This window comes from Pan troglodytes, chromosome X, assembly GCF_028858775.2.
Source record: "Pan troglodytes isolate AG18354 chromosome X, NHGRI_mPanTro3-v2.0_pri, whole genome shotgun sequence".
NCBI classification, from domain to species: Eukaryota; Metazoa; Chordata; class Mammalia; order Primates; family Hominidae; genus Pan; species Pan troglodytes.
This window is the reverse complement of record NC_072421.2, coordinates 104,340,956-104,359,009: the sequence shown is the minus strand read 5'-3', so window position 1 is coordinate 104,359,009 and position 18,054 is coordinate 104,340,956. Positions and strand designations below refer to the sequence as shown.

General features: G+C 38.6%; 1 protein-coding gene across 5 annotated transcripts in view; it reads right to left on the bottom strand.

Moving 5' to 3' along the window:
• TBC1D8B (TBC1 domain family member 8B) overlaps positions 1-18,054 on the bottom strand; it is a 72,689-nt gene that overhangs the window by 8,849 nt on the left and 45,786 nt on the right. For all 5 annotated transcript variants that reach the window (XM_016943967.3, XM_016943968.3, XM_016943971.3 and 2 more), the window contains exons 11-16: positions 17,932-18,049; positions 16,395-16,680; positions 13,057-13,186; positions 12,411-12,509; positions 1,096-1,164; positions 691-931 (exon numbers count right to left, since the gene is read on the bottom strand). In XM_016943967.3, the coding sequence (XP_016799456.1) occupies positions 691-931; positions 1,096-1,164; positions 12,411-12,509; positions 13,057-13,186; positions 16,395-16,680; positions 17,932-18,049 (943 nt within the window). The remainder of the gene's footprint in view (positions 1-690; positions 932-1,095; positions 1,165-12,410; positions 12,510-13,056; positions 13,187-16,394; positions 16,681-17,931; positions 18,050-18,054) is intronic.

Below are 18,054 nucleotides of genomic sequence, written 5' to 3'. Positions count from 1 at the left end.
TAAGATATAGACATTAGTCAAAAATTAGGATTTAGAAACCTGTTACTTAAGCTAACAATTAAACAACCACCTAGTCAATCAGATGCTCTCCTTCAAGTGTATAACTGTATAAGCAAAATACTCTTTATCAAAAAAGTAAAATGTTCTCTTTCCTAGCTCCTTCCCCCCAATCTCAGATTTCTCTTTTCTTTTGAATGAGGCCTGTGCAGGAGAGAACTGTTCTTCAAGGGGTGATCCCTGATAAGAAAGCATGCTGGGGTATCTGGAAAAGCAAAGGAACAATATCTACAGGTACAACATCTTGACTATCTGTAGGTACAACATGTTTGCTGGGTATTTATCTACCACTCTTCTAGGCTATGTGGTTGAATTTTTACGGGGAGGTCGGTGGGGTGGGGGAAGTCCTTCGGTAGTACCCATGCATCTGAGTGTGGGAAAATTGGGACGTTATCTTCCTCATGTTAACCCTTAAAACACTCACATCTAACAGCTTGCTTTTCTGAAAGGGTTGGGGAAAATAATATCAAAATACTTAGATTTAGCAACAAATGCAGAAAAGGGTGCATTTATTACTAAAGCTAAACACACTGTAACCCATGGTGATATAATCTGACTAAATTGGCAATAATAGGCAATACTAAGTATTTCTAGGAGCACCTTTTTTTTTTTTGCTTAAAAAAATCATCTTACCAATTGCAGAGGAGAATTCTTTGAAGTTTATAAGGCAATCAGAGTTTTCATCTAACAATCTGAATGTCCATAAAGCTAGTGAGTCTTTATTTGCAGAATGAGCCCAGGGACTCAACAAGTGATACAACGCTCTGAACTGCTGGCAGTCAATCTGATACTGTTCCAAATATGGCAGACTGGGGTCATGATGCTTCAATACTGGGCAACCCAAACACCAATAACAAGATAAAAACAGCTCTTTCTATTAAAAATAAATAAAAAAGGAAAGTTACTAATTAGAAAAAGTAATTTTGGAAGATTTTAAAAACCATGTCTGCTAAAATAAAGATAAAAATAATTAGAATGGCTGTGATACAATTCTGCTAAAAAAAGCATTATTTTTCATTTAAAGAAGAACAACAGTACCTTAAAGATGACATAAAGTTCATCCAATTCTTGAAGGCTCAATTTCACATCTTGTGATACAACACGCAACTTTAAAAAGATTAAAAGCAATTTAGTACACAGATTTTAACATTGCAGTAAAGAAATTCTCTTTGAATTACCTTAGAGTCTCTCTCTGCTAGAAGAAAATATTTGTCTTTTAACTTCTTAAATGAATAATAAAAAGTTATTATAAGTTATTATATTATAAAGTTATTATCTATTTTATCCTTTTAAAAAGTAGTAGTAGACTAGTTCAATTCTACTCTAATATGTACTTTGATATTCATCTCTTCATACTCGGAAATCACTGCCAAAGAACAGCCACTTAATGTCTATAAATATAAGTAACAGTATTCTAAGTCCTATTCCATATATTCCTCTCTTGCCACATAAGCAGCATATCTAGTCATCATGTGAGGTTGCTATTAAATACTTCAAAGGCATTGGGAGATGTACATTCCCTCTCTATGCCAAAAAACATAATCCAAGAAGTAATAAGCTTAGAAAATATGTACTTTTATCCTATTCCATGAAGAAGAAGGACTAATGATACAATCATTATGATATCTAAGAAATTTGAAAGCAAAGGTAAAGAAAAAAGCTAGAATTGATGAAATACAGAAAATTAAAAAAACCTGGTAGACTCAGTAAATAAAATTAAGAGTTGGTTTATTGAAAAAATCAATAAGATAGACACATTTCTGGCAAGTGAGACGAAAGAAATCACAAATGACTATCATCGAGAAGTGGATAATTTAAGCATGGATACAGAGGTCATTTAAAGTGCCCAGCAGAGGAATGGTGGCTCATGCCTGTAATCCCAGCACTTGGGAGGCCAAGGCAGGCAGATCACTTGAGGCCAGGAGTTCAAGACCAGCCTGGCCAACTTGGTGAAACCCTGTCTCTACTAAAAATACAAAAATTAGCCAGGTGTGGTGGCGTATGCCTATAATCGCAGCTACTCGGGAGACTGAGGCACAAGAATCACTTGAACCCGGGAGGCAGAGGTTGCAGTGAGCCGAGATCATGCCACTGTATTCCAGCCTGGGCGACAGAGTGAGACTGTCTCAAAAAAAAAAAAAAAAAAAAAAAAAAAGGTGCCCAGCATGGGAGGGGCCAATATGACAAACTAGAAGCAGATCATGGGTGCTGCTCTCTTATGGAGGGGAAACAAAAGATTTAGTGAACACTGACCCTAAAAGCCAATCATCTAAGAAACCACACTGGGAACCATCAAAGCAGCAAGGGGACACAGAGAGCAGAGAGGAGTGAAGCTGGGCAGCAGCCTATCTGGCATCAATGTGGAGTCAGGAGAAGCTCCCCAATACAGGAGAGGGTAATTCACACTCTCCATGGGGATCTGTGTAAGGCTGGGAGTGGGAGAATTCCCCTGCCCTAACCCCCTACTTGCCACTCTCATCCTCCCACCTCACCTCTAAACTGAGGCAGAGAGCCACCCAGACGGTTTGCAGAGGCAACTCTTAAGTCCAAGGGGACCTCTACAAGCCTCGGATCCTGGAACAGACCAACACCAGCGCCACAGCCCCAATAGAGGCCAAAGTCACGGTGCCTGGGAGCAGTAGGATTGGTCCACCCTCCTCACCAGACAAGGCTTGGTGCCAGCTTCCAGCCCAGCACTACCGCTTCTGCCTGAAATCGGCCAGAGGCTGCAGCCTCCTGTTGTCCCATGAAACACCTACACGGCAGGGCGGACGACCCCACCCACTCCTGTCACTGGTAGCCAGGCGAGCAACACCTGCTGGAGCTTCCAGCCCAGATGTCCCGCTTCTGTCTGAACTTAGCCAGTGGCTGCAACATCCTGTTGTCACTGGAAACACCCAACAGGCAGGGCAGGTGACCCCACCACGCTCCACCACTGGTAGCCAGGTGGGCAATGCCTGTTAGAGCTTCCAGTCCAGTGGTCCAGCTTCTGCCTAAACTCTGCTGGCAGTTGCAACCCCTGGTACCCTCAGGATGCACTTGGACAGCAGATTAGGTGACACTACTCACCCCCGAAGCTCCCAGTTGGGCGGGACTTTCTGACTTAGGTGGTGCCCAAGCATCACTGAGAGATGAGACACCCAGGTTCGCAGCTTGATAGAGGGGTGGTGTGTGCCTCCCTCCACAGGGCCGACCCAGTAAGGATAAGACCTGTTTGCCAACTGTGGCTCCTACCTGAGGGAGCCCTGTGGACCAGAGCACCCAACAAAAGAAATGCGGGCATGAAGCCAGTAATCAGAAGGGGTTCCTCCAAGGCCCAGGGGTGGACTAGGTGAATGGGCCATCTCCCTGTCCCCATTCACAGACCATTACCCCGGAGCCATGCAGCAGAGCAAGAAGCTATCTGCTGGCTAACACTCTTAAGCGCCACCTACTGGATCGCAGCCCAAAAGACAACACTAAAATATTCTGCCAGTATACACCACCTGTGAAAACTAAGGTAAAGGCTCCTACGAGCACCCAGCCTGAGCCAATGCATGTGTATGCTGCCACGCTGCCACGGATGCTGGCATGCATGAGCAAGCATGGATTCCACCGCCACCACCCCGAACTAAGTGTTTTGGCTAGCACCTCCATTGTAGTGTTGAGGCCAGTGGACTGGGAACACCTTGGCCTCTTTGGCAGAGCAGGTTCCTAGCCCCGAGGGCCCAGAGAACAAAGCTGGGGGTCTGGTACCAGCCCCGCAGAGGTAGCACACTCATCTCAGGAGAGCTCAGGTGAGCCTTGGCCATCTGAAATCTTCAAAATCAAAGCCAGTCAACTGAACCCACAATCAAACCCCCAAGGGCATCAAAGAAGATAAAAGCAAAAAAAAAAAAAAAAAAAAACCCATCCAAAGGAAAACAACTTCAGAGATTAAAGGAATATCAGCTCACGCAGATGAGAAAGAACCAGCACAAGAACTCTGGCAACTCAAAAAACCAGAGTGTCACCTTACCTCCAAACAACTGCACTAGTTCCCCAGCAGTGGTTCTTAGCCAGGCTGAAATGGCTGAAATGACAGACATATAATTCAGAATCTACATAGAAATGAAGATCATTGAGATTCAGGAGAATGTTGAAACCCAATCCAAGGAATCTAAGGAATACAATAAAAGGATACAAGAGGTGAAAGACAAAATGACCATTTTAAGAAAGAATCAAACTGATCTGATAGGGCTGAAAAACTTACTACAAGAATTTCATAATACTATCACAAGCATTAACAACAGAATAGACCAAGCTGAGGAAGGAATCTCAGAACTTGAAGACTGGTTCTCTGAATTAACTTAGACAAAAATAAATGAACATTTCCCCAACTTTGCTAGACAGGACAACATTAAATTCTGGAAATGCAGAGAACCCCTGCAAGATACTATATAAGATTACCATCCCCAAGCCACACAGTCATCAGATTCTCCAAGGTCAACATGAAAGAAAAAATATTAAAGGCAGCTAGAGATAAGGAGCAGGTCACCTAAAAAGGAAATCCCATTAGCCTAACAGTGTACTATTCAGCAGAAATGCTACAAGCCAAAAAAGATTGAGGGCCTATATTCAGCATTCTTAAAGAAAAGAAACTCCAGCCAATAATTTCGTATTCAGCCAAACTAAGCTTCATAAGCAAAGGAGAAATAAGATCCTTCTCAGACAAGCAAATGCTAAGGGAATTCATGTTCATTAGATCTGCCTTACAAGAGATCTTGAAAGGAGTGCTAAATATGGAAAGGAAAGACGATTATCAGCCACTACAAAAACACACTTAAGTACATAGACTATTGACACAATAAAGCAACTACACAATCAGTTTTGCATAATAATCAGCTAACAACATGATATCAGGATCAAATCTACACATATTAATATTAACCTTGAATGTAAACAGGCTAACCAGAATGTAACTAGACTGCCCTAATTAAAAGGCACAGAGTGGCAAGTTGGATAAGATAGTGAGATGCAACTGTATGATGTCTTCAAGAGACCTATCTCACATGCAATGACATCCAAAGGCTCAAAGTAAAAGGTTGAGGAAGAATCTACCAAGCAAATGGAAAACAGAAAAAAGCAGGGCTTGCTATTCTGATTTCAGACAAAACAGACTTTAGGCCAACAACAACAACAAAACAAAACAAAAAAGGAATTATATAATGGTAAAGGATTCAAGTCAACAAGAAGACATCTATCTTAAATATATATGCAGTCAACATAGGAGCACTCAGATTCGTGAAACAGGTTCTTAGAGGCCTATAAAGAGACTTAGATAACTACACAATAATAGTGGGGGACTTCAACACCCCACTGACAGTATTAGTCATATCATCAAGGCAGAAAACTAACAAAGATATTCGGGACCTGAACTCAACACTTGACCAAATGGACCTAACAGATATCTACAGAACTTTTCCCCCCAAAACAACAGAACATATTCTTCTCGTCTGCACATGGCACATACTCTAAAATTAACCACACAATCAGACATAAAACAATCCTCAGCAAATTCAAAAAACCCAAAATCATAACAACTATACTCTTGGACCATAGCATAATAAAAATGAAAATAAATGCTAAGAAGATTGCTCAAAACCATATAATCACATAAAAATTAAACAATCTGCTCCTGAATGACTTTTGGGTAAGCAATGAAACTAAGGAATAAATCAAGAAATATTTAAAACTAATGAGAATAAAGATACAACATATCAGAATCTCTGGTACACAGTTAAAGCAGTGTTAAGAAGGAAGTTTACAGCATAAATGCTTACATAAAAAAGTTAGAAAGATCTGAAATTAACAACCTAACATCACACCTAGAGGAACTAGGAAAACAAGAACAAACCAATCCCAAAGCTAGCAGAAGACAAGAAATTACCAAAATCAGAGCTGATCTGAATGAAATCAAGACATGAAAACCCATACAAAAGATCAATGAATCCATGAGTTGGCTATTTAAAAGAATAAATAAGACTGATAGACCACTAGCTAAACTAATAAAGAAAAAAGAGACGATACAAATAGACACAATCAGAAATGACAAAGAGACATTACCACTGACCCCACAGAAATACAAAAAATACCCTCAGAGACTACTATGAACACCTCTATGTACACAAACTAGAAAACCTAGAAGAAATGATAAATTCTTGGAAACACACAACTTGCCAAGATTGGACCAGGAAGAAATTGAAACCCTGAACAGACCAAAAACAAGTTCTAAAATTGAATCAGAAACACACACACACACACACACACACACACACACACACACACACACCAATCATAAAAAGCCCAGTACCAGATGGATTCACAGCCAAATTCTACCAGTCATATAAAGAAGAGCTGGTACCATTCCTACTGAAACTATTGCAAAAAATTGAGGAGAAATGACTCCTCCTTAATGCATTCTTTTAGGCCAGTGTCATTCTGCTACCAATAACTGGCAGAGACACAACAAAAAAAGAGAAAACTTCAGGCCAATATCCTTGAGGAGAACAGATGCAAAAATCCTCAACAAACTACTAGCAAACCAAATCTAGCAGCACATCAAAATGCTAACACACCATGAGCAAGTATGCTTTATCCCTGGGATACAAGGTTGGTTCAACATACACAAATCAATTAATGCAATTCATCACAAAAACGGACTAAAACAAAAACCACACGATCGTCTCAATAGATGCAGAAAAAGCTTTCAGTAAGATTCAACATTGCTTCGTGTTAAAAAGCCTCAACAAACTAGGCATTGAAGAACTGTATCTCAAAATAATAAGAGCCATTTATGACAAATCCACAACCAAAATCATACTGAATGGGTGAAAGCTGGAAGCATTCCCCTTGAGAACCAGAAGACAAGGATGCCCACTCTCACCACTCTGGTTCAACATAGTACAGACAGTCCTAGCCCGAACAATCAGGCAAGAGAAAGAAATAAAAGGCATCCAAATAGGAAGAGAGGAAGTCAAACTATTTCTATTTGCAGATGATATGATTCTATATGTAGAAAACCCCAAAGTCTCAGCCCAAAAGCTCCTAGATTTAGTAAACAACTTTGGCAAAGTTTCAGAATACAAAAATCAGTAGCATTTCTATGTACCAACAAAGTCCAAGCTGAGAGCCAAATCAAGAACTCAATCCTACTCACAATAGCCAAAAAAAGAGTAAAATACCTAGGAATACAGCTAACTATGGAGGTGAAAGGTCTCTACAATGGGGATTACAAACATTTCTCAAAGAAATCAGAGGTGACACAAGCAAATGAAAAACATTCCATGCTCATGGATAGGAAGAATCAATATTGTTAAAAAGGCCATACCAACCAAAGCAATTTAAAGATTCAGTGCTATTCCTATCAAACTACCAATGACATTCTTCACAGAATTAGAAAAAACTATTCTAGAAAATTCATATGGAACCAGAAAGGAGCCCAAATAGCCAAAGCAATACTAAGCAAAATGAACAAAGCTAGAGGTATCACGTTATTCACCTTCAAACTATACTACAAGGCTACAGTAACCAAAACAGCATGGTACAGGTACAAAAACACACATAGTCTAACGGAACAGAATGGAGTGCCCAGAAATAAAGCTGCACACCTATAACCATCTGATCTTTAACAAAGTCAACAATAACAAGCAATGGGGAAAGGACAACCTATTCAATAAATGGTGCTGGGATAACTGGCTAACCATAGGTAGAAGATTGAAACTAGATCCCTACCTTCCACCATATACAAAAATCAACTCAAGATGGATTAAAGACTTAAATGTAAAACCTACAACTATAAAAAGCCTTGAAGAAAACCTAGGGAGTACCATTCTAGATATAGGCGGTGGCAAAGATTTCAAGACAAAAATGCCAAAAGCAATTGCAACAAAAATAAAATTTGACAAATGGGACTAATTAAACTAAGGAGCGTCTGCACAGTAAAACTATCAACAGAGTAAACAGACAACCTACAGAGTGGGAGAAAATATTTGCAAACTATGCATCTGACAAAGGTCTAATATCCAGAATCCATAGGAAGTTAAAAAATTAAAAACCAGGCCAGGTGTGGTGGCTCATGCCTATAATCCCAGCACTTTGGGAGGCTGAGGCGGGCGGATCACGAGGTCAGGAGATTGAGACCATCCTGGCTAATGTGGTGAAACGCCATCTCTACTAAAAATACAAAAAATTAGCTGGGCATGGTGGCGGATGCCTGTAGTTCCAGCTATTCGGGAGGCTGAGGCAGGAGAATGGCGTGAACCTGGGAGGCGGAGCTTGCAGTGAGCCAAGATCGCACCACTGCACTCCAGCCTGGGTGACACAGCAAGACTCTGTCTCAAAACAAAAACAAAAAACAAAACCCAAAAATCAAACAACTCCATAAAAAAGTGGGCAAAGGACATGAACAGACACTTTTCAAAAGAAGACCTACATGCAGCCAACAAGCACATGATCAACATCACTAAATATTAGAGAAATGCAAATCAAAATCACAATGAGATACCATCTCACACAATCAGAATGATGATTATTAAAAAGTCAAAAAATAACAAGATGCTGATGAGGTTGTGGAGTAAAGGGAATGCTAATACACTGCTGGTGGAAATGTAAATTAAGTCAGCCACCGTGGAAAGCAGTTTGAAGATATCACAAAGAACTTAACAGAGAACTACCATTCAACTCAGAAATCCCATTACTGGGCATATACCTAAAGGAATATAAATTATTCCACCATAAAGACACATGTATGTGTATGTATGTCACAGCATTATTTGCAATAGCAAAGACATGGAATCAACTTAGATGCCCATCAACAGTAGACTGGATAAAGAAAATGTGGTCAATATACACCATGGAATATTATGCAGCCATAAAAAAGAATAATATTATGTTCTTTGGAGCAACATGGATGGAGCTGGAGACCGTTATCCTAAGTGAACTAACAGAGGAAAAGAAAACCAAATACTGCATGTTCTCACTTATAAGTGGGAGCTAAACATTGAGTACACATGGACACAAAGAGGGAAACAATAGAAACAGGGGCCTACATGAGTATGGAGGGTGGGAGGAGGGTGAAGATCAAAAAACTACCTATTGAGTACCATTATTACCTGTGTGATGAGATAATCTGTACACGAAACCCTGTGACACATAATTTACCTATATAACAAACCTGCGGCTGGGTGTGGTGGCTCATGCCTGCAAACCCAGCACTTCGGGAGGCTGAAGCGGGTGGATCACCTGAGGTCAGGAGTTTGAGACCAGCCTAGTCAACATGGTGAAATCCCATCTCTACTAAAAATACAAAAATTAGCTGGGCATGGTGACAGGCACCTGTAATCCCAGCTACTCGGGAGGCTGAGGCAGGAGAATTGCTTGAACCCAGGAGGTGGAGGTTACAGTGAGCAGAGATCGTGCCACTGCACTCCAGCCTGGGCGACAGTGAGACTCAGTCTCAAAAAAAACAAAAAGAATAAGACAAGGAAGCCTGCTTCTACTGCTATTATTCAATAATTCTCTGAAGATCCTACTTAGTGCAATAACACAGAAAAAAGAAAAGAGGTATAAATGTTAGGAAGGGTCAAAATTCTAAGACTGGAAATGACATGCTTGTCTATTCAGAAAATTTGAAGTCAACTAAAAAAAAATAGTACAATTAATGAGAGTCAATAATGCGACCACTTAGAAAAGCAACATACCCAAATCAATAACTTTTACACACACAGCCAATAAAGAATTAGGCAATGTAAAGGAAAAATGATCTCATTCATATTAGCAGCAAAACCATAAAATATATAGGGGTAGAATAAACCCAATAAGAAATGTGTAAGACCTACATGATGAAAACTAAAAATGCTTACTAAAGAACATTTAAAAAGACAGACTGTTAAAATGAATAAAAGCCTTACCAGATTTCAAAGTAGACAAACTATGGTAATTGAAAGAGTGTGGTACTGTTGTAGTAACAAAAAAAGAGAGTCCAAAAATAAAGCCCATGTATGTATATAAGAATTTAGCATATGAAAAAAGTAGAGTACTGTGAGAATAAACTATTTGATAATTGGTTTTTAGAAAATGAGTGATTTTGGTTGGAAAAACATAATATTACATAATAAAAAAATATACTCTAGGTGTATTAAAGTCCTAAATGTTAAAAAAGCAATACCAGTACTATAGGCCAATATCAAAAAATATTTTTATAATTTATATAATTTTAAATAGGGAAAGCCTGCTAAGTTTGATATGAAACCCAGATATCATGTAATAAAAAAGAGAAAGACTTCATGAAAATTTGTAACTTGTATAATCTGAAAGACATTATAAAGATAATGAAAGAAATAAGATGACTAGGGGAAAATATTAGGCCACAAATATAGCTGACAAAGAACTGGTACTACTAATAGTCAAAAGAGCTCCTACAAATCAATACTTAAGACAATCTCATAGAAAAATAAGCAAAGGCTATGAATAGGCAATTAAGAGAATAAATTAAAAAGGCTAATAAACATATGTGATCAGTGAATTGAAACCTTAAAAGTATTTGATCTATCACATTGGCACAAATTGAAGATTTTGTTTTGTTTTGTTTGTTTTAGAGACAAGGTCTAGCTCTGTTGCCTAGGCTGGAGTGCAGTGGCATGATTATAGCTTACTGTAGCCTGGAACTCCCAGGCTCAAGGTGATCCTCCCATCTCAGCTTCCTGAGTAGCTGGGACTACGAGTGTGTGCCACCATGCCTGGCCAACAAATTCAAGATTTTAAATATCTGGTGTTAGTGAGAATGTGGGGAAAGGGGCATTCTTACAGGCTGCTGGTGGGATTACAATTTGGCAAAATCTTTTGAAGCATAATTTGGCAGGGACCTGTCAAATTTTAAATGGGCATACCCTTTTACCCAGCTTCCACTTCCAGATATCTATCTTGCAAAGAATAGATATACAAGAATGTTTACATAAAGTATTATTTGTAAGAGCAAAAAAGGGAGACATATTAAATGTACATCAGCAGTGAATAAATTATAGCATATCCATATTATGGCATACTATTCAATGCATTAGGAAGAGTGAGGTAGATCTATATTTACTGATATTCAATAACCATGATCTATTTCTGAATGAAAAAAGTTGCAGAGCAAAGTGACTGGTATGATCTCATTTCAAAAACTATATCCTTCCAATACACATGCATGTGTGCAGACACCTAGATAAAAGGTCTGAAAGGATATATGCCAAATTATTTTAAGATGGTTACTTCTGGGGTGGGGAATCTACTTTTTACATTTATGTAATGCTTAAATTATTTACAGTGAGCATGTATTACTTCAGTAAATTTTTAAAAATGCTAACATATAAAAACTAAAACAAGGGGCCCTATGCTAACTATGTCACAGTAACCTCACTGAATTATTCAATTGAAATCTAAACCTGGAATCTTCAGAAACATTAATCTTCCCAGATTTGTATCTCTGAGGACCTTGGCCTTTAAGCAAGTAGGTTTACAAAAACAACACATGGTCATGATAAAAGCTCAAACAGTACAGAAGAATATAAACAGCAAAGTAAAACTCTCCTCCTTCTGACCAGCAATCTATTAATCCGATTCACCAAAGGCAACCAATATTAACAGTTGCTTATGGAGCCATCCAAATATTAAAAAGACAAGTATTTAAAACATAGTATTTACTTTAGGTATCCAAGGATAATAATATTCACTGGAGCACTGACTACTATGTAGATCGGCTGTTCTTACTGATGCAGCACATCACAAATATGTTATGCTTAAATGCCAACATGATAGCATTCAACACTGAGCTGCAGGCTAGGTGTGGTAGCTCACGCCTGTAATCCTAACCCTTTGGGAGGCCTAGGCAAGGAGGATCTCTTGAGCCCATGGGTTTGAGACAGCCTGGGAAACACACTGAGACCCTATCTCTGAAAAAAAATTTAAAAATTAGCCAGGCATGGTGGTGTGTGCATGTAGTCCCAGCTCCTTGGTAGGCTGAGGAAGAAGGATCTCTTGAGCCCATGAGGTAGAGGCTACAGTGAGCTGCGATCATGCCACTGCACTCCAGCCTGGGCAACAGAACGAGACCCTGTCTCAGTGGTCTTGAAGGTCAAATAGTACAAAACATGTTGGAGAAAGCAACATAATTCAACCAGAAGAAAATAATGTATTTTCTCTAAGAAAGAATTTACCATAGGGTAAACCTTGGCAAGGATCTAGCTCAAAAGTTTAGTCCTTTTCATTTTATTCGCCCAGAAGATAATTTCTAAAGAAAGTTATAGAAAAAAAAATTACTCCAACTGGTTTTTTCCCATTGGTTGCATACTTACCACATTCTGTTTTGTTGTTTCCTCTAGGGTCTGTATCACATACAACCTATTTCGACAGCGCATACTGTGTATATCTTCATAGCGAATATTACCATATTTCTGCAAGAGATATGATTTCAGTGGCTACTCACTCATAATAAACATCCACTTCTTCTTTTACAATTCAGTTTTATCAGACTGAATTCTTGGAGGCCTTGATTCTATTTCTAGGGAATTTCCTGACTTGTTCAATGATTTTGCAAATTTTTACCTCCCACGTTTCAGTTTTTAAATATATTCACTGGAGAGAATTCCATCTACTATGTGAATAGAATAAGTACAAAAATATAGGTAAAATTCTTAATCTCTAAGAAGTGAATAATAATAATGAGAATAATTCACCTTTTAATCCAGTGATAGATGTTTAAAGTGGTGATTATTTGTGAAAGCAAGTGAATTTAATTTCATTTAATGAAAAACAAATTGAGGCAGAGGAGGTTACACAACCTAGAACAGTTCACAGAACTCATTTTAAAAGTTAAGTTGGATTTTAAGTTGTATGTCTACTTGCATTATTATCTTACACTTAATATACCATTAGAGATAGACCATAGTTCAATCATTTTAAATATGCTAGCTAATATATTTATGGCATGAAAAAACTTACCTCATTTGATTCTCTAATCAAATCTGTAATATCCACTCTAGTATGACTGGTTTTTTCATCACTCACATTTGAACCTTGCTGAACATTTGAAGGCAATGGACTATCCTTATTAGTGACATTGTCAAAGAACCTATTGAAAAGTGATAGTAATACAAGAATTAGTGGAACTACCATTATTAAAGCAGAGAAATGACACATAATTTCTCCCTAGTTATTTAGAGGTTACTTTCAACTGAGAGGACAAGGGAAGGTCTTATGAAGAAGTGGAACTTTGTCGCTGTTTGCAGATGACATGATTGTATATCTAGAAAACCCCATCGTCTCAGCCCAAAATCTCCTCAAGCTGATAAGCAACTTCAGCAAAGTCTCAGGATACAAAATCAATGTACAAAAATCACAAGCATTCTTATACACCAATAACAGACAAACAGAGAGCCAAATCATGAGTGAACTCCCATTTACAATTGCTTCAAAGAGAATAAAATACCTAGGAATCCAACTTACAAGGGATGTGAAGGACCTCTTCAAGGAGAACTACAAACCACTGCTCAAGGAAATAAAAGAGGATACAAACAAATAGAAGAACATTCCATGCTCATGGGTAGGAAGAATCAATATCATGAAAATGGCCATACTGCCCAAGGTAATTTATAGATTCAATGCCATCCCCATCAAGCTACCAATGACTTTCTTCACAGAATTGCAAAAAACTACTTTAAAGTTCATATGGAATCAAAAAAGAGCCCGCATCGCCAAGTCAATCCTAAGGCAAAAGAACAAAGCTGGAGGCATCACCCTACCTGACTTCAAACTATACTACAAGGCTACAGGGCTACAGTAACCAAAACAGCATGGTACTGGTACCAAAACAGAGATATAGATCAATGAACAGAACAGAGCCCTCAGAAATAATGCCGCATATCTACAACTATCTGATCTTTGACAAACCTGACAAAAACAAGCAATGGGGAAAGGATTCCCTATTTAATAAATGGTGCTGGGAAAACTGGCTAGCCATATGTAGAAAGCTGAAACTGGATCCCTTCCTTACACCTTATACAAAAATTAATTCAAGATGGATTACAGACTTACATGTTAGACCTAAAACCATAAAGACCCTAGAAGAAAACCTAGGCAATACCATTCAGCACATAGGCATGTGCAAGCACTTCATGTCTAAAACACCAAAAGCAATGGCAACAAAAGCCAAAATTGACAAATGGGATCTAATTAAACTAAAGAGCTTCTGCACAGCAAAAGAAACTACCATCAGAGTGAACAGGCAACCTACAGAATGGGAGAAAATTTTTGCAACCTACTCATCTGACAAAGGGCTAATATCCAGAATCTACAATGAACTCAAACAAATTTACAAGAAAAAAACAAACAACCCCATCAAAAAAGTGGGCAAAGGATATGAACAGACACTTCTGAAAAGAAGACATTTATGCAGCCAAAAAACACATGAAAAAATGCTCACCATCACTGGCCATCAGAGAAATGCAAATCAAAACCACAATGAGATACCATCTCACACCAGTTAGAATGGCGATCATTAAAAAGTCAGGAAACAACAGGTACTGGAGAGGATGTGGAGAAATAGGAACACTTTTACACTGTTGGTGGGACTGTAAACTAGTTCAACCATTGTGGAAGTCAGTGTGGGGATTCCTCAGGGATCTAGAACTAGAAATACCATTTGACCCAGCCATCCCATTACTGGGTATATACCCAAAGGATTATAAATCATGCTGCTATAAAGACACATGCACACATATGTTTATAGCGGCACTATTCACAATAGCAAAGACTTGGAACCAACCCAAATGTCCAACAACGATAGACTGGATTAAGAAAATGTGGCACATGTACACCATGGAATACTATGCAGCCATAAAAAATGATGAGTTCATGTCCTTTGTAGGGACATGGATGAAACTGGAAACCATCATTCTCAGCAAAATATCGCAAGGACAAAAAACGAAACATCGCATGTTCTCACTCATAGGTGGGAATTGAGCAATGACAACACATGGACACAGGAAGGGGAACATCACACACTGGGGACTGTTGTGGGGTGGGGGAGGGGGAGGGATAGCATTAGGAGATATACTTAATGCTAAATGATGAGTTAATGGGTGCAGCACACCAACATGGCACATGTATACATATGTAACAAACCTGCACGTTGTGCACATGTACCCTAAAACTTAAAGTATAATAATAAAAAAAAAGAAGTGGAACTTGTTTTTTGTTTTTGAGATGGAGTCTTGATCTGTCATCCAGGCTGGAATGCAATGGCACAATCTTGGCTCACTACAACCTCCGCCTCCTGATTTCAAACAATTCTCCTGCCTCGGCCTCCCAAGTAGCTGGGATTACAGGTGTTCACCACCACGCCTGGCTAATTTTTGTATTTTTAGTTGAGACGAGGTTTTGCCATGTTGGCCAGGCTGGTCTTGAACTCCTGACCTCAGGTGATCCACCTGCCTCGGCCTCCGAAAGTGCTGGGATTACAGGCATGAGCCACCGCACCCGGTCAAGAAGTGGAGTTTGAAGATGGTTGAGCATTAGGAGGGCATGGGTGAGGGAAATGGGATAGTGTAGGAATCATTTTGGGGTTTTGAAGGAAGCAAACAGGCTCAGAGAGTACTTGGCAAATACCACACAGCTCAGTAAGAGTGGAATATAGGGTATGTAGAAGCATATAGGGGGAAATAAGTGAAGAAAGGTACACTGAGCCCTTACCACAGAGTTCTGAATGCCAGAGTAAGATGTTTGTATTTTATTCTGTACATAATGGGATTTCATGTGGCATTATGATAGTTGCCCACTCAAATTTATTCATTTAGCATATACAAATGTGTGCATATACACATACACACACATACAACACATGTGCTCCAATACAAAATAGCATTCATACAGAAGCTACTAGGAAAATGAAGTTCAACCCACCTGAAACCACATAGAAACCAGAATAACTTCCCGGCCACTGGATATTTAACATTATCAACTATGCTTTTCCTGCTTGAACTAATTCTACATAGACACTTTATAGCTCAAACTGGGAATATGAAAGTCCTAGCATACTGAATCAACAATATTAGTGTAAATGTGTACATAATTTAGTGGTTCACTTCAAAGTGATTTATTCTTGCTATATTTTTTCTGGAGATAGAGGACTGGACTTTAGGTGTAGCTCTTTCATTCAAGTGGTTTTGTAATCTCGGACAAACTGAAATTTCTAGGGCTCAGTTTCCTCTGTAAAATAGGGGATTGAACAACATCATCTCTCAAATCTCCTCCAGATTTAAATGTTATGGTTCTTACAATACCTGTTTAAGGCTGTCACAGCTTCAGCATCATCTTTACAAGTCAGCAGTTTGTCTAAATTATAGTCAAGTATTGCCAATCCCAGTTGCAAAATGGCCTTTATTCCATCATAGAAGAAACAGTCCACCACATTCACTGCACTTTCAATAGGTAGCACACTAATAAAAAGTGTGAGAAACCAAGAGAGAGAAACTGAGGAAAAGAATGTCATATCAGTCATGTGTTCTGTCAGCTGAGGAAGGTGATCCCTGATAAGTTCTTCAAAGACTGCCTGATCCACCAAGGCACCTACAGAATATCAAAAGAAGTTTAAAAATAAACATTTTTCAAAAGGACTTGTTTCCATACCTCCCCACTTCTATTAGCATGCTGATGTATCTCATTCTTCTTCCTTAAATTATGAACTCTTTCAGAACCTCTTCTGTATTTTATACATCTAACTGCTAGTAGTGTCATGTACTTCAGAAACGCAATTCAAATTCATTTGAAGAGTTATTTATTGAGTCTTTATTATATGCAGAGACCTGTACTAGGTATTATAAGAGCTATACCAATTAATGAAATAGTCTCATGTTCAGGGAGTTTAATATCTAGCACAACACAAGATAAATACACAAATAATTATAATGAAAGACAGTACAATCGATGACCTAACCACAATCCTGAAAGCCTATTACGGTACAAAGAGACCATTCATAAGTTTTAAGGTAAGTGGTCACAGATCTGTAAATATTTGATGACTAAAGAAAATATTGGCCAGGCGCGGTGGCTCACACCTGTAATCCCAGCACTTTGGGAGGCCGAGGTGGGTGGATCACGAGGTCAGGAGATTGAGACCATCCTGGCTAACACGGTGAAACCCCGTCTCTACTAAAAATACAAAAAAAAAAATTAGCCAGGCGTGGTGGCGGGTGCCTGTAGTCCCAGCTACTCGGGAGGCTGAGGCAGGAGAATGGCGTGAACCCAGGAGGTGGAGCTTGCAGTAAGCCGAGGCCGCACTCCAGCCTGGGCGACAGAGCAAGACTCCATCTCAATAAAATAAAATAAAATAAAATAAAATAAAATAAAATAAAAATTATACAATTAACAAACTAAGAACTCAATCCTTCTTTGAAATCTTGCAAATATCTATATAATTCATACAAATATGGAGATTTTAAGCAGATTGAAATCTCCCTCCCATCAAAAAACTACAAAAATTCACCAGTAGCTGTGGATACTTGAGATCACCATTGTTTTAGCAACATAGAGTTTATAAACTTAATGCTTCCATTTTTGTTAAGAAACAGACCAGGTATTTTATTTTTAAAAGCAACATATTAAACAATCTTTCTGACTATACATTCAGTACAAAAAGCTCTTCTTTTGAGAATGTCAGTGAATGTGACATTTTGATATTGCTTGCATTTTATACCACAACATAATCCATCAGTCCTTCTACTTTATTAGTAATTAGACAAGAGACACTGAAATTGTTTAGAAAGGAAATATACATCTCTGTGTGTGTATGCATATGTGTGTGTGTGGTTTTTCTTTTACCAATAATTCGACGATTAAAATAATCAGGCAACATTCGTTCACATACAGCAACCAGAAGCCAAAAAGCTTCTTCCTCTTTTGCATATAGAAGCAGCACTGAAGTCAAAATATTCATTGCCTAAA